This window comes from Planococcus citri, chromosome 2 (assembly GCF_950023065.1).
Source record: "Planococcus citri chromosome 2, ihPlaCitr1.1, whole genome shotgun sequence".
Classification (NCBI taxonomy): Eukaryota; Metazoa; Arthropoda; class Insecta; order Hemiptera; family Pseudococcidae; genus Planococcus; species Planococcus citri.
In genome coordinates, this window is record NC_088678.1 from 78,216,422 (window position 1) to 78,244,112 (window position 27,691).

Below are 27,691 nucleotides of genomic sequence, written 5' to 3' on the forward strand. Positions count from 1 at the left end.
TACGAAATACTAAAAATTGTTCCAAGGCCCTTCGAATAATATAACTGCAGTATAATTATTCGTCGACGATATTAGATAATTACCTAAAAAAAAATTTCAAGAATCATATTGCTTCATCGATCCGAGCTTTAAAAACTATGTCATTTCGGTTGGTTGTATTCCCACACATGGTATTCCTTAAAAAAAAATACATCCACCTCTCTATACTAAATTGTGAATGGAAGATGAAGAAAACAAAATGAATCGCACACGTTCGATTATTAGGTACATATTACGTGTCGCGTGTCATTCCCACACACAAAATGCCATCAATTTTTAATACCTACACATACCCCTGGCACCAAAAATTTCTCTTTCGAAAAACTAGTTGGCATTGGCAAGTGTACTTATTGATGCGAAACAAAAACAGGAAGAAGAAAGATTCTCGATTAATCATCTCATATTTTTTATTATTTGCTCATCTAACGTAGGCACAATAATATAAGAATATCTCTATCTAATTTTTGAAACTCGACCCGAGAAAATTTCAATCTCCAAAAATTGAAAAAAAAAACACTCGAACTTTACGATTACTCAACTTTTCAACACTCCACGTCCTCGAAATTCGGCGCCCACGAGTTTTTTTTTCAGAATTTTACCACCTCCTCCTCTCTCTACACACATATTATGAACGGATTTGTAATGCAACAGATTTCATGCACATGAGCACGCGTGATGAAGCCTGCGGCAAGGTGATCTATTATCACAACCAATCAAAACGTTTTTTAACCTTTTTTAATTATTAGTCGAGGGTTTTATTTTTTATTTACGTTACTGTCTTCGTTCAAACAAACCATCAGCTGTGTAAGAGAACAGTTTTATCACTATTGTTCTATTGTTTGTAAATTATACCCGTATGTAGGTATAACCTGTTACGCGCATTTGTTTAAAGAGAGACCCACAATACATATAGGTAACGACGACGTAACTCACTCTTTGGTCTTTGAGAGTCTTACACGATGTTTGGGTATATCGATATTTAGAAAGAATTTCTCCGAAGCGATGCTCATTTCTAAAATAAATATGTACTTTTTCTCAATAATATTCTTATATACAGGCATACATATAGAGGCATACTATGTGTAGATAACTAACGATACTCTTTTTTGTGTTCAGAAATTCCAATCTAGGGTTTGACACGAGAAATGTGTTCACCTGATCGCCTGCTGAGCAGACGAGTGTCAGTTTCTTTGAAAGGTTGCACTCTCTGTGCAGTTGAAAGAGAAACAGTGGTCGATTGTGACGAGGTTACATTTTATTTTCCGGGTAAAGATGCAAAAAAAAAAATATCGCTAAATATTTACGAGTAATTTGAAATTTAAACTGGAATTTCGAGAAGAGTCCAGCTATCTTAATTGATTTTTTCAAATGTCGTTTCCATTGAAATAGAACACGTTATCCAGTCTCGTTTCTGACAAGCATTTTATTTTCTCCATAAATTTTAAAAATTTCACCAAATGAAGGTATGAAAAGTTGGGCTTCGCTGAACTCGAAAATAAAACTCGAAGCTTTTCACACACTTCAATTACAGACTTGAAATTTTCCATCACTTTGATTCAAACCCCCAACAGACACCTTTGTTCAGAATTAATCAATCATAATTATGAAATGACAAATGCATAAAAATCATTAGCCTCTCAGTCCTCAAACTGTTTATAGAATGAGAAAGGGCCATCAAAAGGAAGTTCCTTGATTTTCAGATCGCTCACAAAAATCTAGAAAAATCATATCATGTCACCCAGTTTTTGGAATTTTCAATCACAGAATTTGGGGATCACGAAGGGGAAGGGGGGTTTAGAGAAATCGAATCCGAAAAAATTAATTCAAATTCGTGTTCAGTGCTCCGAATAATCTAATAAAGCATATGTCACGCGATTTTTTCAATTTTCAGGAAATCTGAACGGGGCAATAAGGGGAGTTGGAGGGGTCAAATCAAAAAATTCATATTCATATTCAGCGTCGTCGAAAGCTAATAAAACGATAAGTCACACCATACTTGACTTTTGAAAAAGTTATCAAAATTTTGAGGCTCCGTACCCCCCCCCCCTTCTACCCTAACCTTTTTCGAAAATCCATCACTAAAATTTCATGTATTTGTAAAAACTGTAAGCGTCTTGTCTTTTTTCAAATCAAATTATTATTTCAACTCCAAAATTTCACAAGATTTTATAAATTGAGCTTTCAAAAAGCTCACCTCTTTGAGCTTCTGAAATTTTTGGCAAATACCTAGAATTTAAACTGCTCTCAAATACATATTTTAAAACACAATCAAAAGATTTTCTTCAAGTCGAAGCACTCCTGCTCAACAGAACTTCAAAGTTGTACATTAAAATGAAAAATTTCAACTGCTGAAAAAGGGAGGTTCAGGACTTGTATGTACTCAAATTTTTCCAAAAAAGCAACTTTAGTAACCAAAAAAGTTCAAAAAAATGACCAAAAAAGTTGAAAGACGCGAGCAAAACATTTTAATGCAGATAAAAACACCAAAAAAATATCAGAACATTTCATTAAGAAAGTATAAAAAAAAGACTTTTTGAAAATTACTGGCAAAAAAAGACACCTTTTCTAAATGTTCATCAAAAAAGTAAAAGTGAGATTAATTTGCAATTTTTTTGCAATAATACTTAAAGCAAGGTCGTTTTGACAATTTTTGGCAAGAAAGCGAGGCTCCGAAGCAATTTCTGTAAAAAATTAATATTTTTTGGATTTTTTTAAATTTTTGCAAAAAAAAACGACAATTTTCAATAATTTTTGACAAAAAAGTGATAGTACTTGGTAGCTTTTGCCATTTTTAGGTGAAAAAGCAAGATTTTATCAGTGATTTGACAACACAGACACAAGATCTATGAAAAAAGCGAGAATCTTTGTCAATTTTAGAAAAACCAAAAAAGCACAACTTTTTGGAAATTAATGGCAAACAAATAATATTTTTGAAATTTTTGTCGGAAAAGTGAGTCTTTTTTGCAACTTTGGTGTAAAAAAAACTATTTTGGCAAAAAGTTAATGAAAATTTTAGCAAAAGGCACATAACAAAATAACAATACTTTGAAGCAATTGTGAAAAATTGAGTTTTTTTTTTGATGTTTTTGCAAAAAACTGACAATTTTCAATAACTTTGGCAAAAAAGAGACACTCTTAACAGTTTTTACTTTTTAGTAAAAAAAATGAGACTTGGCAACTTGAAATTTTTAGGTACTTGAGTAAGAAGCAAGATGTTTTTGTAATTTGACAACACAGACACAAGATTTTTAAAAAAGGTTAGAATTTTTCTCAATTATTGGGAAAAATTAAAAAAACAAAAAAGTTGATACTTTCGTAAATTGTTTATTTGGTGATATTATTAATATTTTTCATTTGTCCTTTTTTTCTTCAAAAAGTAGGGCATTAATCTCAGGGTCGTGGGTTTGGGCCTCACATTGGGCGCCAATGTGAGAATATTCTTACTTTGTGCCAACTGTTAGCCTGAGAGATTGAATTACTATACTTCAAAGGGAAGACTAAGAAATACTCCTAAGAGAATAACTTACCTGGCTAGCTTAGCAGGACGGCGTTATAAGAATAAACCACAAGAACCCATACAACAATGACCATGCTAATTTCGATGTGAATGTGGACCCATCCACATCCGTCACTTTTGGATGCCTCATGTCGATGTGAATTTCGACTCTGTGTCGAGCCAATTGTTGATGTAATTGTCGACCAATGTTGATCAGCATTTAAGTTGACAATTGGCTCGACACAGGGTCAAAATTTACATCGACATGTGGAGTCCAAATGTGACGGATGTGGATGGATCAACATTGGCATTGAAATTTACGTCGACCTCCAGCTACGCAAAATTGTTAAATTTTAGTTTCAATATTGAAATTTTTTTCCAAAAATTATTTTCTCTTACTGGCCATTGCTCATGCTGAAAGCAAAAGCATCATCGACGCGGAGGCCACCTCTGAGAAGTACAGACAGAATGTCCATACTCAGTATAGTTGAACATTAAACTCTTTATACTGAAAGGTGCAATAGGTTATCTAAGAGTACTAAACTAATACATTTTCATGTCGACGACGTGTCGATGTTAATGTTGATGTGAAATTCGACATCAACAAATACATCCACAATATCAACTTAATTTTTCAAATTTTAGAAATCTCTGAAAATTTAGTCGATGTTAGTGTTGATGTATTTGTGGATGATTGACTTTCACATCGACATAACATCAACAATACTTCAAACTATGGAAAAGTGAATAATTTTATCAAGGCCATTAAAAATTTTTCTCCCTTCAAACAAAGATCATCTTTTCAAATGTTTATTGAGCTTTAAGCACTGAAACAGAAATTTTAATTCTGAAAAATTGGTCGACATGTAGTTGTGGATGTAAATTTTGAGCATCGAATTTGTCGACATCGCATGTCGAGGTATCAGAAATAATGAGAAAACTTTGAAAATTTTAATTTACCTGGCTTTTGTAGGGACAAAAGATTCCTACTGAATAATTAATTGATCACTTTTCCATCATCATGTTGGAAAAAAACGTAGTCGATGTAAATGTCGACGTCGACAATTGTTGTAGGGGAATAGATAAAATATACACAATAGGTATATTTTATCAGAAATACCTAATATGTCACAATAGGTGACGATTAAACGAATTTTAGAAAAAGTAACAAATAGTTATGTACTATTAGTACCTAACTTCAGTAACTTCGTTGCTTAAAAAGTAAACAAGTACGAGCCTCAATCATGGCAATTTTCCTTCTTTTCAATCTGAGGAACCCACGAGTAAAATCCTCTGCACGTATCATTAGTACATGAAAGCACTTCTCACAGAATATATGTAGTAAGAAACTGACTATTCATTAAAAAATCATCCACTTACCCCATTTTTAATTCGCTGAAACCTTATATGCATCGTCCATTTATCAGTATCTGAAACAAAAATTTGAAAAACATCAATTAAATTATGTAACTCTCAAATTTGAAACCAATAAATAGGTACCTGTACCTAGATAAGCTGAATCAGAGGCGTGATAAAGTGATATGAGGTGTGAGGGGTGGGGGGAGGGAAGACTGAAATTTTCTCAACTTCTTTCACCAGCTTTTCCCAACTTTTTACCTCAAATCCCCTCCCTCTACAGTTTTTCCAGCCAATTGACCAGATGTGGTTCAAACAAATTTTGGAAGGGGAATCAAAAACAAAAATTTTGAATAATTTTAAATTTTCAAAAATTATTATTTCACACAAAAAATTTGAATTTTTCTACTGATCTGGTTGTGTTTCCAAAATTTCTCAAACTAATTTTTCTATTTTTGAAAATTTTTCAAATGTCACTTCCCAGAAGAAAAATCTGGTTGTTTTTCCATAAATTCTAGCTAATTGATATTTCCAATTGGCGACTCTACAGTGTTTAACTTTCTGACAATGAATGGCCAAAATCAACTCCTAATTTGGATATGAATCCAAAACCATGGGTAGTGATCACCTCATCACTCACTTGATCGTGGCTTCCCCTGCCAACGCCGAATTTTACGAGCCAAAGGTCCATAACTCGCTCAAAAAGTCAGCATCCAAAGTTTTCCAGTATTTCGGTTGGGTATTTTTGGTCACTCCAATTACCCAACCAGCCTGCATCTATTACCGATTCACCTCTAAATACAATAATTGACAACCAATCAACGAGTATAATTGCAAATTTATACGAAGCTCAGCTGATGGTATTCGCAGTCCATACCTCTATATACTCTGAATACTCATACAAAGGGATGCTGTAGAGTGTAGCTGCAGCAAAACAATCAGCAAACTGTCCAAGAATCCGTTATACGGTCGCTCTGGTTTATATCACGACTGTTATAAGAATGCGCAGCTGATACTTAAGTACGTACTTCACAATAATGAACCTCGAGAGCCAGTCGAGCTACCTATTTGATAAGAGGATGGAAGAAGAAGGCTCATTAAAATAATGCAAATCCAATCCGCCAGTAGGTCTAGGTAGTATCTGTTTGGAATCAGAGATGATTCGAACCCATTAATTAACTGTATCTTATAGTCGCGGTGTGCTGGTGCTATAGTATAGGTACTTAGGAGATTCCATGAGCTCTCTGACTCTGTGGATCGGCTAACTATATAATGCAATGACAACACGACTCGAAAATTTTTCTTAATTAAAACGAATTAGATATTATTTTCTTTCCATTTGTCCGCGAGCAATTCGAAAAGATGTATTGGTAGAGGCTATTTCGAGTTAGAGACACTTACACTAGATGGCTGGAAAGGGTTTTCTCTTGATAACTCGCGGTATTATACAATATGGTACTATTGATAAATATAACTGCGGGTCACGCGGCATACGACTGCATTGTCATTACCAGTTCAGCAAACTCTGAGACTAATTTATTTGGTCACGGCGTGTAAGAATACGAAAAGCTAATACTGTGAGAACCATACGGCATAGAGCCGCGTTGTTCGGTTGTTCCTTGACCATCATCATCGCGTTTTATATACTTACTTACATGAAGAATAGCCAGCATCCAAAGCCAGCGCACTGCGAACCGATTCATTGGCCGTATATGTCATGCAAGAGAAATGTTATCGATATGTATAGCATATTATAGGCAGTCAGAGGCAGAGGAACATTCATGTATCTTTTATGTAGTACCTACATTTATATGTATCGTATATTATAACATAAGTATGCGTAATTTCAATGCGTTTTGTGGTTCGGTTTTTTGCCCTGTTCTTTTGCGCTCATCTCTCTGTTATATGTATGATGGTGATGGCGATGGTGCGGCACAACGACGACCAGCAAGAGGTTTAGCGTGTTTTAAATTTATAATCGAGTTTGAGATGGTTATAATTTGCCGGTTATGTACCTCTCTCGGACGAGTTCATTTCTAATGGTATTCTCACGCATAATATGAATTGTGTGCATGTATACTACATATACATATGATGCATATGTATGCTCGAGCGAGGCGTGATATTAAACAGCTCTCTTGCCATGTGTTCCAGCAATTGGTTGGCTGTTGCAGAGAGGACTCGTGGAATTTGGTGTTTGCTGCAGAAATATAGAGAAAGATGTGTGGATGGGGTGTTTTGAGTGTGAGGATTTTGCAAAGTTGGAATTTCCTAACTCCCCCTCCCCATGTCGTTTCCTCGGGTTAGAAAATGCAAAAAAAGTGATGCCGAAAGCCCCTCGCCCCCTCCAAGTGGAAAAAATGAAAAATTCAATTCATCAAAATTATTTGTTTCTGTGTCAGAATTATTCTGAATACATAATCTTATTTTCAAGAAAAAACGTCCCCCGACCTTCGAACCATATTGGCCTCCTGGCAAGGGACCCTCAAAGTTGAAAAAATCAACCAAAAAAAATGAGAATAAATCAAAATCGGAAATTTTTTTGAAAATATCTCATTTTCACATTAGAATTTATTCTACATAACTCCCTCTTCAAGAAAAAAACATTTTTTATACCCCCCAAATAAATTGGCTCTCTTGTATGGAGCCCCCCCCCCATTTGAGGAAAATAAAAAAGTACAAAAAATCAATTTTTGTAGAAATTTTTTGAAAATTTTCCATTTATGGGCAGAATCTTTCTATACGAAGTCAACTGAAAGAGGTTTCAAGTTGTAGCAATTTCCAAAGAGTTGCTGGAGGCTCCAGCATCACTTGAAATCTATCTACAGTCGACCTAATGATAAAATTTTGTGGAAATTTCAAGTCTCAGAAATCTACTGGAGGCTCCAGTAATTTCCAAAAAGTTGCTGGAGGCTCCAGCCCTGCAGTCGACTTAATGATAAAATTTTGTGGAAATTTCAAGTTCCAAAAATCTACTGGAGGTGTGGAGGCTCCAGCACGACTTGAAAACTATCTACAGTCGACCTAATGATAAAATTTTGTGGAAATTTCAAGTCTCAGAAATCTACTGGAGGCTCTAGTAATTTCCAAGAAGTTGCTGGAGACTCCAGCACCACTATAAATAAGCACCTCTTCAAGAAAAACTTTCGCCCTGTCTCCAATGATGTTGGTTCCATATAAAAGCCTCTGAAAGTTGAAAAAAATCAACAAAAAAATGAGAAGTTGATAATACTTTTAGATGACCACATTTTCAAAAAAAAACTCCCTCTAGTCCTCCTTGTATGAAGCCCTCAAAGTTAAAAAATGTCGAAAAGGATGAAAAATTGATGTCTGTAGATACAAATTATTTCAAAATTTTTCACCATTGAGCAGAATACTTCTGGATAATTATTTTTTCTTCTATAAAAACTTTTCCTCAGTACCCCCTTCTCCAACAATGTTGGACTCGAGATTTAAACGTCCACTTCAATGTTGCTCGTGGTCATAATTCCAAAAATTGGTTATTATTCCATCAGTTTTTGAATTTTGTTTTTTTCGCACATTTTTGTGTCAAATTTCATTCATAAAAATTCACCAATAATTTCTCAAAATGGGTCGAAAACATTATTGATTGGTTCTGAGGACGGAGAGGGTTGAAAATACTTAGTACACGAGCCAAATCTTAGCTTTCCAGATGAATTTGATTGAATTTTGTTTCCCCTCCTCTTCCTGAATCAACTGGAAACGGTTTCGAACTGCTTTGAGCAGTTCTGTAGCTTGCAGCAGATCTTCAAGAGTTGATAATTACACAAAATTTCACTCAATGAACTTGGACATCAACATTTTTTCATTATACACCCTTATTTCATCGCTCCAAGGCCGTTGGAGGAAGTTTCAAACCAGTCTGGAGTCTCCAGAAACTTCTTGGAAATTTTTTAGGTAAATTTTTGTGGAAATTTCAGATTTCAAAAATCTGCTAGAGACTTCAGAATTGCTCAAATCCGTTCGAAATATTCTCCAAATCGACTTCGGGGGGGGGGGGGGTGTCGAAAATAGGGCGCACATCAAATTACAGCCTTCCAGGTCAATTTGACTAAATTTTGATTCTGTCTCAATTTTGGCCCTCTGATTTTCAAAAATAATTTGACAAAAATCAAAAAATGCACCATTGCACCATGGCTCCTAAAATTGCATTTTTGCGTCCTCTCTCAATATAATTTGGTACGATTCAAAAATTTACCTGAGAAACGATAAAATCACAACTTATTATCCCATAAAACCCATAAAAACGAGTAAAAAATGACACCGTCGGATGAAAATAAACGTCCGAGAGAAGAAATAAATCACCGGTGCTGTTTTTCATTGCCACGTTTCGCTCTCAATGTAATTATTCTCTTCACAGCAACGCGAAGCGAACTGACGATGCCAAATATAAACGATTATGTAACACCTGTTTCTATACAGGACAGGTACAATGTAGATGGCTTTCAATCCACACTGACACACCGACCAGCTCAATTCCATCAATCAGCCGGTTAATAATCAATAAGCGCGCGATCGTTATCGAAAGGTATTCATTAAAGCTCATCGATCGTTAAACGAATATTAACGAGTAAATTAGTAAAGTATGGCGGTGGCTATGGCTGGCGTTTCCTCTCGTAATCTGGCACACTAGGGTCATCATCCGTTTCAAAAAAGAAAAAAATAGTCTCTCCTTCCGTTCAACGAAAAGGTAGGTACTTTTATTGGTCGTTGTTGTCATAGTCCAAGTCCATCGTATAGAAAGACCCACGCGAGCTGACTCGGAAATTTAAACCTCGTTCACGTGTATCCAAACAGGTACAGGTAGAGGTACGTGATAGACCAACAGTTCGTACAAATATTATTTTGCAAACTGCATCGCGTCACCTCCACTCCGCCTCTTTGTCCATCGCGATAATCTCAACCGCTATGCCTGTTGGCGCTATTCATAGAACGCGAAGAGGCGTAGGTACTTTTAAAATACCTAACAGTTTGACTTAATATGGTTATGCATTTTCGCTTCCAGTAAATACTCGTATCGTATATTCGCGTAAGGATGCGATTATAATATAATTTTACATTCTACACAATTCTCGCCTCTGCCTCTCTCTCTTTTCGTCTTCGTCATTTGTCTCACACTCTGACATTTGGATAGCCAAACAGGTATCGCGAGCTATGGCTGCATTTTATATACAATTGTTTGAGATTCTTCTTACGAGTTATGTCGGTCGTCGGTAATTCCTGCATAGGTTTTTATAGGTACGCTTCTGCATGCAACTCGAAGAATAGACTTTTGTTGTCGCTGTTATCTTTATACTCGCGTATTCGGTCACCATCACGTTGTTGTTGGGGCTATTTAAGAATTTAAGATCGACCGATGAAAAATGCAACCTCGTACTTGGGGCACGAAATTCAAATCTATAGCATTTACGCGGAACCGGTAGCTTCCGAAGGAGAGATGAACGAATTATACACGGTATTAAATAAATTCGCCAGCCTTTCGCTGTTGCGTAACTTTTGCGCGGATATTTCTCTTTTAGACACGTTTTATAGGAGTAAGATAAGAAGTTTTAAAGGGTTATGAAGTACATATGTATAAGCACCGGTTTCAAGGATTATGGAAATGACCAGAATACTGTATCACATTTTGCTCAAATTTAAAAATAGGTCAGGCCAAAGTACCCACTTTGTTAAAGCGGAACAGAAATTTTTCCAGTTCCTCGGGTGATTTCCAAATAATTGCGAGTTCGTGGAAAAATTATGATAAACAAGTTGAAGAAGAATTGGAGGATTTTAGTGGGATTTTTTCAAAAATTACAACTTCCAAGAGGCTTTTGAAGGCGTCAGAATAGCTTGAAACCCCCTCCAACGGACCCAGAGCGTTGAAATCAAGGTATAGACTGAAGAAAAATTTAGGTGTCCAACTTCATTGGGTGAAATTTTGAGTAAATATCAACTCTTAAAGACCTGCTGGCAGCTTCAGAACTGCTCGAAGCAGATTGAAACCGTTTCCAGTTGATTCAGGGGGGAAAGGGGGGGTCTAAATTAGCGTCTCCAGCCAATATTTCAGATGCTCGATTCATTTTTTGATTTTTTGGTGAATTTTTGAACATGAAATTCGGTTCAAAAATATGGGAAAAAAATAAACATCAAAATTCAAGCAAATTTATCTGCAAAGCTTAGATTTGGTAGTACGTATCACCTTTCGAACCCTCTCACCTTCCTACAGAACCGATTGGAAACGGTTTCGAACCATTTTGAGCAGCTTTTAAGCCTCCATGTAGATTTAGAAAAATTAAAATTCTTGGAAAATTTCGCTCAATTAAGTTGGAAAGCTAAATTACAACACACTGAGTCGATGGACACCAAAGTTTCAGGAGCTAGTTTACATTTTTTTTTTCATTTTTGGCGGATTTTTGGAAATTAAATCTGGGCTAAAAATGTGTGGAAAAATCATAATTTAACCAAACGTATCTGGAAAGCCAGTTTTTGGCACGTACATATACTAAATATGTATTTTCAACCCCCTCCTTCCGCAGAATTAATCGGGAACGTTTTCGATCCATTTTGAGAAGTTCTGGAGCCTCCAGCAAGATTTTTGAAAATTGAAATTCCAGCAAAATTTTCTCCAATGACGTTGGAAAGCTCAATTGCAGAACTAAATTTCAGATACCAAAATTTCTTTATATGTATATTCAACCCAATCCCTCCCCAGAACTATTGGGGAACGTTTTCGACCAATTTTGAGCAGTTCTGGAGCCTCCACCAAGCAAGATTTTCGAAAATTGAAATTCCAGCAAAATTTTCTCTAATGACGATGGAAAGCTCAATTGCAGAACTAAATTTCAGATACCAAAATTCCTTTACATGTATTTTCAACCCCCCCCCCTTTCCAGAATTATTGGGGAACGTTTTCGACCAATTTTGAGCAGTTCTGGTTCTGGAGCCTCCAGCAAGATTTTCGAAAATTGAAATTACATGCAAAATTTTCTCCAATGACATTGGAAAGCTCAATTGCAGAACTAAATTTCAGATACCAAAATTCCTTTATATGTATTTTAAACCCCCTCCCTCCACAGAATTAATCGGGAACGTTTTCGACCAATTTTGAGCAGTTCTGGAGCCTCCAGCAAGATTTTTGAAAATTGAAATTCCAGCAAAATTTTCCCCAATGAAGTTGGAAAGCTCAATATTGCAGAACAAAAATTTCAGATACCAAAATTCCTTTACATGTATTTTCAACCCCCTCCCTCCTCTGAATTAATCGGAAATGTTTTCGACCCATTTTGAGCAGTTCTGGAGCCTCCAGCAAGATTTTCGAAAATTGAAATTCCAGCAAAATTTTCTCTAATGACGATGGAAAGCTCAATTGCAGAACTAAATTTCAGATACCAAAATTCCTTTACATGTATTTTCAACCCCCCCCCCTTTCCAGAATTATTGGGGAACGTTTTCGACCAATTTTGAGCAGTTCTGGTTCTGGAGCCTCCAGCAAGATTTTCGAAAATTGAAATTACATGCAAAATTTTCTCCAATGACATTGGAAAGCTCAATTGCAGAACTAAATTTCAGATACCAAAATTCCTTTATATGTATTTTAAACCCCCTCCCTCCACAGAATTAATCGGGAACGTTTTCGACCAATTTTGAGCAGTTCTGGAGCCTCCAGCAAGATTTTTGAAAATTGAAATTCCAGCAAAATTTTCCCCAATGAAGTTGGAAAGCTCAATATTGCAGAACAAAAATTTCAGATACCAAAATTCCTTTACATGTATTTTCAACCCCCTCCCTCCTCTGAATTAATCGGAAATGTTTTCGACCCATTTTGAGCAGTTCTGGAGCCTCCAGCAAGATTTTTGAAAATTGAAACTCCAGCAAAATTTTCTCCAATGACGTTGGAAAGCTCAATTGCAGAACTAAATTTCAGATACCAAAATTCCTTTACATGTATTTTCAACCCCCCCCCCTTTCCAGAATTATTGGGGAACGTTTTCGACCAATTTTGAGCAGTTCTGGTTCTGGAGCCTCCAGCAAGATTTTCGAAAATTGAAATTACATGCAAAATTTTCTCCAATGACATTGGAAAGCTCAATTGCAGAACTAAATTTCAGATACCAAAATTCCTTTATATGTATTTTAAACCCCCTCCCTCCACAGAATTAATCGGGAACGTTTTCGACCAATTTTGAGCAGTTCTGGAGCCTCCAGCAAGATTTTTGAAAATTGAAATTCCAGCAAAATTTTCCCCAATGAAGTTGGAAAGCTCAATATTGCAGAACAAAAATTTCAGATACCAAAATTCCTTTACATGTATTTTCAACCCCCTCCCTCCTCTGAATTAATCGGAAATGTTTTCGACCCATTTTGAGCAGTTCTGGAGCCTCCAGCAAGATTTTTGAAAATTGAAACTCCAGCAAAATTTTCTCCAATGACGTTGGAAAGCTCAATTGCAGAACTAAATTTCAGATACCAAAATTCCTTTATATGTATTTTCAACCCCCTCCCTCCCCAGAATTAATCGGGAACGTTTTCGACCCATTTTGAGCAGTTCTGGAGCCTTCAGCAAAATTTTTGAAAATTTAAATTCTAGCAAAATTTTCTCCATTGAAGTTGGAGAGCTCAATATTGCAGAACAAAAATTTCAGATACCAAAATTCCTTTTTCTGATTCTTGGTGAATTTTTGGAAAAGGACGCTTAAAAATGTTGAAAAAATCAAAACTCAACCAAATTCAACATGCAAAGCTATAAGATTTTGTACTTGCGTATTCTATTTTCGACCCTCTCCTTCTCCACCCTCCAAAATCGATTGAAAACGATTTTGAACCGTGTTTGTATTGAAAATTCAAATTCCCCAAAATTTTACTCAACAAAGGTGAAAAATAAAATTCTAATTTGCAGGTGGTTTCAACCCATTTTGAAGCCTCAGTCAAACCTATTTTGAGAATCCAAGATTTTTAAAAAGTGCCATAGAAACTCACTGCTTACAGTGTCTATTCTTTGATTTTTACAGTTTACACAACTTCGTAATTTTACCCAAATTTTCCAACTTCTTCCAACTCGCTCAACTTTTCTCAAATGAAAGGTGAGGCATTTCCCCCATGCCCCACTTCACGTTTGGCATGCCTCTGGTCACTTTAATAAATTCTGGAGCTTTTTGGTGCAATTTTCGATTTTTCTGCCATTTCTTGATTTCTCCAAAAGGCGCAGAAATTATGAAAATTTTCGGGGAAGAGATTGTCGATCCCTGCAGCCCCCTTCGTCTCAAATGAAACTCATCTTAAACACCGAAGAAACACAAAAATTGAAAAAATAAAACATTCCAACCAGATTCAAACCACGTGATACGCCTAGCTACCCTTTCTCACTTCTCAGCTTCCTTAAGATCACATATTTGGCAAATTGAAACCCACCAACACCCCTCGCAGGCAAAGTAAACACCGATACTAATCCCATGTAGCAGAGAAAGAATTACTCGAAATCAAACCAGGATACGAAATAACAGGAAAAAAGGTGCCACGAGGATCTCTCGAGTGAAACCTTATCACCGGTAGCATCTTCGAGTCGGAGGCGAGATAATCAAAGTTGTTATAAACCGCCATCCAAGCACATGTACGGACCTCACACGCACTCCCACGTGATTTTTTTATCCTCTTTCCCAATAAATGATATATGGGTGTTGGTACGTATGGTATAGGAGTATGGGTACGCGCGATATGCTATAAATAAACTGTAGGGCAGGAATTTCAGCGCGAGTCATAATTCAAAGTCATCATCCACATCCACCTCTGCAATAACCTGTAATTACGCGGGTAATTTAAAGCACATTTATCAACCATCGCGTCGTCGTCACGGAGCAGGATGCTGAGGTGATCCTTCTCTCAAATATGTACCCAGAGTATAGGAACATATACTCTATGAATTGTTAATCGAAATTCAATTCATTCTCGCCATTTTGACCATAGTGTGTTATATACCTGCTGCTTGGCGATATATGGTAAATATTTGCAGAAAAGGTCGACACGAATGGCAGGCGCAGGGTGCAGGAGGGAAGTCGTCTTCGGAGTCGGGGTCCCAGAACACTTGAAAAAATACCCTAACAATAACTAAGTCTATAAGTATGTGTTGATCTTCGAATGCCAACTGGTGCTCTACTGTACTACGACATCAGAGAGTTTTTACAACCCCTGAGAACCTGTTGGAAAAAAAAGGTATTTTTCGAGCAATACGACCATGTTTTCGACACATAAAATGTGGTTATCTCGAACACGTTGTACATATTCAATTTTATTGTATGTAAATTAAACCATCATATACCATGCACATTCACCCCTCATAATATCCCAATAGAGTGTTCTATTTACATACATATAATATACATCGTACCTCAACCTACATATTGCTCGAATCACCCATCACAGCTCGAGTAAAAGTACTCGTACCTTCTTTTTTTTTTCACCTCCTAAATACACCACTATAGGTTTTTTTTTCAACAAAACCGACGAAACAAAACCACTATTTAATCATTCGAAATGCGACATGTGTTTTGATTTTTATGAAGTTTGAATACCAAACATGGTGGCCCAAAGTGAAAGTGCCAGTGCCAGTGCCCGTGTATACGTAATTGGGTTCTGCTGTATGGATGGTGTTTCACGTCATTACATCTTCACACCTGTTCACAGTTATACATAATATTTTTTACACTGCGGTCTCTTCTTGTAATATAGCGACGATCTCCGAATCATCACCCAAGTAGTTTTGGTCGTCTCGATGTTTTTTTTTTGCCTTGCCTCGCTTTGCTTCGCAACGTGAAACCAGAAATTTTCACGAAGGATTTTGATTAATGGTTTTGAACGAATTTATGTTTTGTTTTGGTACCTTACTATGGTGTTGGTAATTTTTTTTTCGATGAGATTTTTTAACAGCTTGAAATTATTTAGTACCTAACTGGACTTGACTGGGTTGACCGTAATTGCAACGATAGCGAACGCGTAAAGCTCTTGGAATGCGAGATGCGGCGAATTCTTAGCAGGTGAATAATTTGTTCGTGTCCACTGAGGTAGAGGTAGATCGAGGTACGCTGCGAAATCTGTTTCCTTTTGAATCATTTTTTCAATGGGAACCAGAACGATTTTTTTTTTACCTAGATTATCGGATTGCCAACAGGGATGAAACTAATGGTTTTCTTTCGGTGGGGGGGGGGGGGGGGGTGCAACCGAAAATTTGCCGGCTGATATGAGAAAAAAAAATACTAATTTTGACGAATGTCGAAAGATGAGAAAACAATTCTGCCAGTTGACATTATGGATAGGTCTTTTTATAGCCTATCATACTTATATAAAAAATTTTAGTTCCCCTGTTCAATTCTTAGAAGCCTCAAACATGGAATTTTTTATTTTGAAAAAGAGAAACAAATTCGCATGAGAGTAACGAAGGCAAAATTTTTCGTATTTTGATGTATGAAAACGCAACGTTCTTTACATGAAGAGTTTGATTTTTTCGGTTTCAAGATTTTAGAATTAAAATAAAAAAATTAAACAGGCTCGAACGAACTGAGGGGAAAATCTTTCAAAAATTTGTATTTTGATAAATAAAAAAGCAGTGTTTTTTTCTGTGGGGAGTTTGAATTTTGATTATTTTTAGTTTCAAAATTTTAGAACTTGAATGATGGTTTTTTAGAAAAAGGACTGTTTTTTTATACGAGGAGTTTGATTTTTTTGGTTTGAAAAATTTTGTAATTTGTATGACGTTTTTTTTTGAAATTCAAACTTCGAAAAAAAAACGAAACAGGTGTCATGTTCTCTAATAATTCGATAATTTTTGAAGCTCTTTATTATGACAATTCTAATATAATCATAAAAATTTTACTTGACACTCGTGATATAAGTAATAATTAGAATAAAAATGCGTTGATTACTAATTGAACTTCTGGAATAAAAAATTCACATAAATTGTGTAAATATTCAATTACACGCAATTCGCGAAAATAACGTTACAAAATAATATTTTACGAGTTGTGAAAATTCACGAACTAGAATAAAAATTAGTAATTTGAAAAGATTTTAAATTGTTAAATAAAATCCGCACTAATATTGAATTAAATGAACATATAATATCATAAAACTTGTAAACTTTATACTTATAAAAATTTAGAAGGAAGAGAAAGATGTAAGTTACCAAATACCAACTGTACAAATATGTTACATGAGATATCACTTGACAACTGTATGGTCAAAAATCAACTGGAGAACTGTCATCGGACAAATTCTCTTATTATCTTTGAGTGAAGACTCCCTTCACTCCTCAAGTACAGACGACAATTCTTTCCTCTTTCCCCGAATCATGATTTGTAAGAATGCATCCAAAAGGTAAAGAGAGAAGAAAAAGACAGAGGTGAAAAGAGAGAAGAAAAGGCAGAAGAGAAAGGAAAAGGCTAAATCAAAATTATACCATAGTGTTTTAACTGCCTATAAAACAGACTTGATTCAACTTAAAAGGAAAAAATGTAAACGTATAGGAATTACTCGAAAAATAGTCGTTATTCGAGAGATTGACCAGAGTTGTGGTTGAACAGCAGTTGAAAGCTTTTTACTGAATCTCAAATCCCCTGAATCCAGTAGTCATAAGCTAGACACAATCTCATGATTCTAAACGACGACTTCTGCTGTTGCAATTTTCATGATGTAGAACTACGTTATCTATGTTCGAGGAGGTATAGTGACCTCTTCATGAATGCTTGAACAATGAACATTATGAAATGCCAGGGAGTGCTGCAATTTGACTGTGTAAAGCTTTTCAAAGTGTAGCACGGGAGAATTAGACATAAAATGAGCCAAAGGTCGGAAAAATTCCTATCAAAGGGGACTTTTTTCTAAAACGTGTAGTATACCGCCCTAAACAACATACTAAAAGTCCCCATCGCTAGGGGTTGTGCTAGCCCCAGGAGGGGGGTGAGACCTCCCCCAATTTCAGTTTTTTGCCATTTTCTCCTCCGCATTGCATTTTATCGAAAAATGTGTGGTTAGATAAAAATCTACGTCAAATTTCCGATCAAATGATGTATCAACTTTCTTTGTAGAAACAAGGGGGGTGGGACTGCAACCATTTAAAGAAGGGGGGTTTTCTAAAAAATGCAAAACGGCTATAGTCGCCTAAGAGGGGTGAAATGGTCTCCGAGACCGTTCGGGTTGATATTATCATGGATGGTGGGTACCATTGAGAAACTTCCGCGCGGAAAATTTCAGATCCACAGCCCCTCCCCTTTTTGAGGAACCCCCCTTTTCTGAAATTTCAATAACGCTTTTCTCAGCCCCATATTAACCGATTTTGAAAATTTTTCATTATGTTATGTATATCCTTGGTAGGTATTCCCACAAAAATTTTCGACCCCTTCCCCTCATATTTTCCCCTCAAAATGCTGTAAAAACGTGTCTTAGGGAGGGTTGAGGTAAAATGGAAATTTTGGGGAAAATAACGAGGTATTAATGAGTAGGGTGTTGTTTTCTTATGATTCGATACCACTGAGCACGAATATGACGTCAGATTCTTTGCTACACTCATCTAGCTCTCTCCAGAGCACTTAGTCTCTTCAATTTTTACTATTGTTAAAAAGCATTAAAAAAATGAAAAAACGCTATTTTGAGGGGTAAATATGAGAGGAGGGGGTCGAAAATTTTTGTGGGAATACCTACCAAGGATATACATAACATACTGAAAAATTTTCAAAATCGGTTAATATGGGGCTGAGAAAAGCGTTATTGAAATTTCAGAAAAGGGGGGTTCCTCAAAAAGGGGAGGGGCTGTGGATCTGAAATTTTCCGCGCGGAAGTTTCTCAATGGTACCCACCATCCATGATAATATCAACCCGAACGGTCTCGGAGACCATTTCACCCCTCTTAGGCGACTATAGCCGTTTTGCATTTTTTAGAAAACCCCCCTTCTTTAAATAGTTGCAGTCCCACCCCCCTTGTTTCTACAAAGGAAGTTGATACATCATTTGATCGGAAATTTGACGTAGATTTTTATCTAACCACACATTTTTCGCTAAAATGCAATGCGGAGGAGAAAATGGCAAAAAACTGAAATTGGGGGAGGTCTCACCCCCCTCCTGGGGCTAGCACAACCCCTAGCGATGGGGACTTTTAGTATGTTGTTTAGGGCGGTATTCTACACGTTTTAGAAAAAAGTCCCCTTTGATAGGAATTTTTCCGACCTCAATGTCTAGTTCTCCCGTGCTAGTGGTGGATAAACCTATTTCGATATTTCTGCAGAAAAACAAAAATACTGCTAACCTTTGTGAGATGTAACTACAATTTGGTGACAAATATCGAGAAAGAATATCCACAGTGTGATAAACAGATTTGATGGGTGGATTGTAGATTTTCTGAACTTATGTCCCGTTAAGAGCATTTGTGTTCCTTTTAATTCTTGTTTCTGTCATTTCAAGCCTACTTGAGAATATTTCCGTATTATTTACTCTGTGTATTCATGCTCTGTTTTTTCGGTTTTTTCCAAAACATTGAGTTTATCAAATTTGTAAAAAAACGCTCTGGTCTACCCTGCACACACCTTTCTTGATTTCTTGATTTCATTTTGTGAAAGCTCATCCATCAATATGTCCATCCAAAAATGGAGCATGGGTCCCTGTATTTTATCCCAACTTTTATCAATGTTTGCCCCCCAAAAAGGGGTGAGGTGTTCTTTGGAATTATGCTTTCACTCATTCATTAGGTACATCTAATGAAACTATTTCATTCAGTTCCAAGATTGACCCAATCAGGTTTTTTGCTTCCTCGATTTTTGACAATAATCAAATAAATAAGTCTATCATTATCGAGATGGCTTCAAGGGGCTGGAGGGGGGGGGGTGAACTGTGAGTAAAAGTGATACTTGTGATGATCTTATTCAGGAAATTGAAAGCATTTTTTCATAACATCTCAGGATTTGCTTGGGTGTTTAGTGAGTGGTACATTTTTAGAAAGTTTGATTCTGAAAAAGAAAAACTAATAAGCCTGAGTGAAGCGAGAGACAAATTCTTCAAAAATTTATAATTTGAAAATTCAATTATTGTATATTTTTTTTTACAAGAAATTAATTTCTCCACATTTGACTTTTCTCATCACAAATCGTAATCAATTCAACTTTTGAATTTTTGTTCGATTTCTTCAAGTCTTTGTCTTCAGTTGCAGAAGTTGTTTTTTTTTCAAATTTTAATTACCTGAAACTTCACTGAAATAAAGTTTCTTTTTTTTTAATATCAAACGTGGGGAGGAGAGGGAGGCGAAGAAGTGTATTTTTCATTTTGAAGCCTTCCCCCCTCCCCAAGCATCACGTTCTGACTTGGAAATCTTATTATAATACCTCGTGAAATTATTTGAACTCAAAAGAATATAAATGCATGATGCTCCAAAAGGAGGAAGAAATGCAACAATTTTTACAAATTTTGAAAATAATCAGTTAATTTTGATGGATTATCAGAATTTCTTTATTCACGTCAATTTTAAGAGCAGTTTTTGTCAATCAAAAATTCGACAAAAGGATATCTGATAAATTTCCTCTCCCCCCCCCAAAAAAAAATTAGGATTTTTGTACGATTTTTATGGAATTTTTTCACTTTTCAGGATTTTTAGATCTTTAGCAATGTTTTTGTGCCCCCTCCCCCTCAAAAAAAAATTCCCAAAATTTAAGAGTTTTTTTAGGTTTTGCGTTTTCTCGCCCAAACTCTCTCAATTATTATTAGCTTTGAACATGAAAAATTTTCTTTTAATTTTCACCTCTCCTCTTACCACATTTCTTGAGTGGCTGTCTAGATTTTTCAATAAAAGGGAACAGCAATAATTTTACCCCAAAATCAGAGAATTCTAAAAATAATGTCTTTGACCCTTAATTACTTTTTTTCCAGCAAGAAGTATATTTTTAAAATGGCGAACTAGTCGAAGACTCGAGAAGTCCAGAATGGTCTAAAAATCAATCCAAAAACTATCTGATGTTCAGAAAAATCGTTCCAAAATATGTAAAGAGCATATTTCAAAAACTTTTTCAAAAACTAAAACGGAAAATTTTCAGAATTTTTTTGAAAGTTTTCACTCCCACTTTGCTCGGACAGGAACCAATTTTCTTTAATTTTCAACAGTAAGTAATTCTCCAAATACTTATCATACATTTTTTTTACTCATAAAAATGGGAGTGATTTTCTATTTTTAGATTTCCTTAGGGGAGGGAGGGAGAGGGGGTAGCACTGAAAAATTGATGGAAACAGATCAAGAAATTCAGCCAGAAGCTGGGTTTCTTACTTATTTGATCACAACGAGTTGTTTGGTTCTCGTTCCCACCCTCCTCTCCCTCCTCTCGATTAAAAAAATTATTTAAATCCCTTATTAACCCTAGAAAAAGGTTTTCTACTCCGAGAAATGCAATTATAAAAAATAGTACATAATCCATTAATAATCCCACCACCTTCTAAGAAACTCCCCAATTTACTCAATTTCACCCTAATTTCTTTCATCATCTCCAACATCACGTATACAATGATACCAAAAAACCCACCTCAAAAACTGTGAAATTAAGGGATAACAGGGTGCTTCGCAACAATACACCTCCATTCCCACCTTCGCACCGATTTCTGGGTCAAAATTCAGGCGTAAAAATCGATTTCGAATCGTTTACAATATACGTAGAAAATCCTCAATTCTCCACATCCAGCTTAATTACACAATCGCCGGAACTATTCTTACACACTTGGAATTCTATCATCGTCGATTTGATTAATGAAGGCATGCGATTGAATCGACAATCAGGTAAAAAAAAAACAACATAAAACTTTTACAATTGATCTCTTCGTATAAAGACGAAGGTGAGTAAAATACCTCAAACGCGGGTGGATGAAGATTGAAGGTGGATGGCACCATACAAAAGTTTTCTCTTGTATGTAATATCTACACAAAATCGGGCTAATTATTTCGAAATGAATCGAACGCCAGTGGCAAGGTTTTTACCTTCACAATGATATTCTTCTCGTATGTTGTATCAGTGTATCACGTATTTAAAACAAAGTCTTTCTTTTTATAGGTAGTACATGTATCGGTGGCATCTCTATACACACATATTACCATTATTATACTTGTACCACAGTAGCTATTTAACATCGCCGCATGTGCACTGTGTAGGTCGATGTGTTGTAATTTTTTTTCAAATAATACTCGTGCCGTCTACTTCTTCCTCTTTTTTACTCCACGAGCATGTTCGTAGGTTGCCTTTCTTCTCTATTAAATTTCCATCAAGTTTTACCTTGAAGTTGATCGAGAAATCGACTCAAGTTTTGAAGATTTTTCGACCCCTTCTATTCGTCTGCTTCTGGTTTCTGTTCGCCCACATTTTGACCCTGCACCAATCTCGCTTCGCCTGTCCTGTCGAAAATTTCCATAAGTTTATGAACTTCTTACGAGCTCGTGAATATTACAAAACGACGAGTTTAATTTTTAATTCCCGAAAATAATTAAAACGTAATCGCATTTATTAATCTGTTGCTAACCCTCGACGACGTACCGCGTATATTACGACCAATTACTACACACTACAATATAGTTTTTACGATGCTTTTTTTCGCCTTCGATTCCGGTCCACGTTACACAAAAGTGTATACTTTATATACCAGCCCTATAATAAATATATTGTATATGCTGTAGTACGTACCTACTCGTCTCGTATCTCAAGGCGAAACAGAATTAAATTTAAAATGCAATTTTTACCTACATACATTGCACTCTTTTCGACGCTCATATTGTACCTTATAATATGGCATGTCAGGCCGGTAGTAGGCAGGCACCTTCTGCGGCACAGCTTGAAAAACTCCAACTTTGCGTAACCGGTTTTAATTACCTACTCACTTACACAGTTTCGAAGGTAATGAAGTCCGAAAAAAATGAATAAAATAAAGAAAAAAATACAATTTAAAAGCGTATTTTTCATCGCTGCCCCTCGTAAAATAGTCCAGATCGCGTTACGTAATAAAAAAATCCGCTAATTAAGGTCGCATCGTGTCATGCCATGGCGAGAGGTGCGGACGGACATGATATTCGTCGTAATATGATCCAATTTAAATCACACCGTGTCTTCATCATACTGAAAACTTGACACATATCCATGTATCCCCCTCCCAAAAAAAGGATATTTTTCTAAATCGTTTGCGTTAAATACTACATATAGCAATCTATTTTAAAATTAACCAACACCGATGATGGTAGGTCTACGTATTTTGATGATGGGGTATCCCTATATAAAACAAGGATAATGCGATCGACCCACCTGAGAGAATAGAACGTCATCGTTGTCGGCGGTATCCTATGATACAGTTTATCTTAGGATATTATCTTTTGGTCGGCAGCGTAGGGATGTCACTTTGACATGATGCGCTAGCGCCTTTGTGAGGCCACCGTTTATAATTAACCTGCTCTTTTCGGTGTGGCTAGTATTTAACGTAGTAATTTCGTAGGTATAACCGAATTCGAAAATAGTCCAACTTAGTATAGTATATCCGGCTATGTTTCTTCGAAGGATTTTCTTCACTTCGCATCTTCTAATATTATTCTTCCATTATCTTACAGATACACTGTACAGGCGGAATCGGATTCGGCATCAAAAGGGAGATATTTTTTCTTAATCTAGAAGACGGGTACTTCGGATGCCAAGTCAATCAGTCCACCGATGTACTCCAGTTATACGAACTTTCAAAGCTATGCGACGGCTACCAAGACTGCTTTCAAGGATCCGATGAACTTTCCAGGGAACTGAAGTGTACAAGTAAGTCACGTTCAACAGATTCTATACTTACTTTGCAGTATAAATAAGCATAAAGATTCTCGAGAAGGTTTCTCAAAATTGATAATGTAGAGCTTGGAAGGAGCAACTCTCGACACATGCAAAATAACGGCGGTCGTTCGCGAATGACTCACTCAAGATTCGTATTGTTCGTTTGTGAACGATTCACTCTGGATTCGAATCAGTCGTTCGCGAACGATTCACTCGAGGTTCGAATCACTCATTTGCGAACGATTCACTCTTGGTTCGAATCAGTCGTTCGCGAACAAATCACTCTTGGTTCAAATCAGTCGTTCGCGAACGATTCGTTTGAATCAGTCGTTCGCGAACGATTCACTCGGAGCTCGAATCATTCGTTCACGAACAATTCGTTCAACGTTTGAATCAGTCGTTCGCGAACGATTCACTCAAGGTTCGAATCAGTCGTTCGCGAACGATTCACTCGGAGTTCGAATCATTCGTTCACGAACGATTCGTTCAACGTTTGAATCAGTCGTTCACAAACGATTTGCTCGAGGCTCAAATCAGTCGTTCGCAAACGAATCACTCTGGTTTCGAATCAGTCGTTCGCAAACGATTTGCTCGAGGCTCAAATCAGTCGTTCGCGAACAATTCACTCGGGGTTTGGATCATTCGTTCGCGAACGATTCACTCGAGGTTCAACTCACTCGTTCGCAAACGATTCATTCAGGTTCGAATCACTCGTTCGAGAACGAATCACTTCTGGTTCGAATCATTCGTTCGCAAATGATTTTGAAAACTCGAGTTTATAGGTATAAATGGATTGAATATACAAAATATGCTCAAAAAATTATTTCAGGCGCAAAATCAGGTAGTCGTTCGTAACTGATTCGTTCAAAATATTCAATTCAGTCATTTAAAAACAACTCTGAAAACGCGATAACAAAAAAATCAACTTTTGAACATGTCTCCAAAGTCTATTCGTTTGCGAATGATTCATTCAAAAGTTGATTTAGTCGTTCTCGGGTGATCATCGAATATGTCACATTATACAACGTTAAATTGAAGTATTAAAACTTGCAAATAAAGATGACCATTTGAAAAAGAATCGTTCAAAATTCGATCCAGTCAGTCGTTCACGAATGCGTTTAAAATTCGATTCAGTCGTTTGCAAGTGATTAAAAAATGGGATCGCGAAAGTACCATCTTCAAAAGCTGATTCAGTTTAATTTTTGAAGATCAGGAAAGTCGTTCGCGAAAAATTCATTCAAAACTCGATTCGGTCGTTCACGAACGATTCAGAAAAAAATGCGTTACAAAAAATCGTAACATTCTGAAGCTTTTCCAAAACCAAATTTGAAAATAAAAATGGTCGTTCGTTAAAGATTCATTTGAAAGTAAAATAAACCGTTCACGAATGATTTTGAAAAAAGTGATTCGTTCAAAATTCGTTTCGGTCGTTCGTGAATGATTCATCCCAAAATTGATTAAATCGTCAGCAAATCATGGAGAAAAAAATTATCACAAAAGCACCGGTTTGAAAAGCTGTTTCAATATTATTTCTAGAGAAAATGAGAATAGTCGTTCGTGAATGATTCACTTCGAAAATGATTCAATCGTTCGCGAACGATTCAGAAAAGCAGGGTCACAGTAGCACAGAGCGAAAAAAAAGTTTTAAACAAATTCCAGATAAGAATAGAATACCATCCGCGTCGTTCGCGAATGATTCACTCGAAATTTGATTTAGTCGTTCACGAACGATTGAGCAAAAAGAACTCACTACAGCGTGAAGCATCACCTCAAAGATTTGCTCTTTTTTAGTCACTTCTGAAAATGAAAATAGTCGTCATCGAAGATTCATTCGTAATCGGAGTCGATCGTTCGCGAATGATTCGTTTGAAATTTGAATCAGTCGTTCACGAATCACCTAGAAAACAATTCTATCATGAAAGCACTACTTTCAAAAGCTGTTTCAAAAACAATTTTGGAAATGGAGAAGATCGTTCGTGAAAGATTCATTTCAAAAACGATTCAATCGTTCGCCAATAATTTTGAATCAGATATACATATTTTGAAAATGTTTTTCGAAAAATCATCCTAAACATAACTTGAATTAGTTGTTCGCAAGTGATTTGTTCAAAATTCGATACGGTCATTCGCGAACGACTCGTTCCAAAATTGATCAAGTGATCAAGTCGTTCGTGAATGATTCAAAATTGAAAAATCGACACAGCATCGCATCGAAAAAAATTCCAAAATCAATTTCAGAAGCGAATTAAGAAAGTCGTTCGTGAATGATTCATTCAAAATTCGATTCAGTCGTTCACGAACGATTCAGAAAAAAAAATGACTCATAAGAGCACCATTCGGAAAAGTTGTTTTTGAGTCAATTTTGCAAAAATGAAAGTAGTCGACAGTCGGTCATCAAAGATTCATTTCATTTGTAAGTAAGTTCAGTCGTTCACGAACGATTCAGAGAAAAATGTGTCACAAGATAATTCAAAATCAAGACCCATGAATTATTTTCCATCATTGGGAATGTAATTAGTCGTTCGTGAATAATTCTCATCGAATGAAATGTGTCCCAGAAGTAAGTCTTATTCGAAAATGAAGGTGGTCGTTCGTGAATGATTCATTCAAAATTCGATTCGAACGTTCGCGAACGATTCAGAGAGAAAGGATCACAAATACACCACTTTTAAAAGTTGCTTTAGAATCGATATCTTACAAATGAAAATATTATCGTTCGCGAATGATTCAGTCGAAAAAAGATTCAATCGTTCAATGAAATCATGATCATGAACAAATCAGAAAATACAAATCATGAGAGAAAAATGAAATAATCGTCAATTTTTTTTTCAATCAGTAGATTACGTATTAGGAAGAATAATTGAGAATAAAATTGCTCATTCGTGAACGATTCATTTTCGGTCAAAATAGTCGTTCGCGAATAAATCGATCACATGAACACACGAACATTTTCACTCGCAAACAACTCGGTTCCTCTCCAATCAAAACAACCATTCAAAAAATCTCCCTATCAGCTCCCCCTCCCCCTCCCCTTCCAGTCCCATCCACCACAGTCTCCATCTTATTCCCAGAGTGCAACGATCCTTTGCTTATTTATAAAATACGGGTGACTATAACAACGACCAAGACCAAGACCACGAAAAAAACAACTACCTATAGGTATATCGCGCATTGTAGCGTAAAAAACGTCCATATAGAAACGCGCCGCGTTATAATTGTCCATGATGTAGCGCAAAATGCCGTAATAATAACTACTCTGCAAGTTCTCTTACCGTTACGGTAGGTACCGGTATATTTTCTGTGGATATTTCCTGCGAGCGATGCGATTCTGCCAATGCAATGCCGCCGGCCAAGCTGCCAGAGGCAAAACCAGAAGACATAGGGCAGGGTACCTACCTATACCTAGCTCGTCACCCAGACTCAAGACCCAGTCCCAGCGCAGTATCATTGCTGTTATTGTTGGTGTATACCTTAAAGATATCTAGTTGAGGTCTGGTCTTTGGGTAAAAAAAAAAAGAAAAGATGATAGTTAGATACTCGTAGATCTACACAGTGCACGAATGACGAACGTATAAGATGGATGCAGTCGATCGCACGCGCACGTATCTTCCTCTCTCTCTCACTCGTTCGATGGTCTGTTTCAACTGTCTACTTTTCTTATCGATCTTGATCAGACGAAAGCGAATGGCCACCGCGCAATCACAACAGCAACGACGAACGGTTTTCCGCATCTCGCAGCATCCACAACAGTCGCGCAGGATCAATGAAATGGATAAAAAAAATTCGATACTCGTGACCTCGATCCATTGAACCCCAGCATCGCCGCCACGCCGCTCCGCTCCGAGTTCATTGGCGATCTGCCAGAATTATTTATCATACGCCATCGCCATTAGCGCTACGAGTATTGAGAGAAAAATAAATGGTGATAGATTATTGCTATAGGTCGCTTCGAACGTACGCACAGCTCACAGCTGTGTACGTATCTTATTATAAG

General features: G+C 36.5%; 1 protein-coding gene and 1 long non-coding RNA gene across 2 annotated transcripts in view; one reads left to right on the plus strand and one right to left on the minus strand.

Annotated features, from left to right (window-relative positions):
* The window catches only part of dpy (dumpy), a 256,705-nt gene that overhangs the window by 53,987 nt on the left and 175,027 nt on the right, over positions 1-27,691 (plus strand). The window contains exon 3 of the mRNA XM_065347532.1: positions 23,493-23,688. Within this exon, the coding sequence (XP_065203604.1) occupies positions 23,493-23,688 (196 nt within the window). The remainder of the gene's footprint in view (positions 1-23,492; positions 23,689-27,691) is intronic.
* The window catches only part of LOC135833765 (uncharacterized), a 122,900-nt gene that overhangs the window by 37,751 nt on the left and 57,458 nt on the right, over positions 1-27,691 (minus strand). The window contains exon 3 of the long non-coding RNA XR_010556537.1: positions 4,916-4,965. This is a non-coding gene — a long non-coding RNA (uncharacterized LOC135833765). The remainder of the gene's footprint in view (positions 1-4,915; positions 4,966-27,691) is intronic.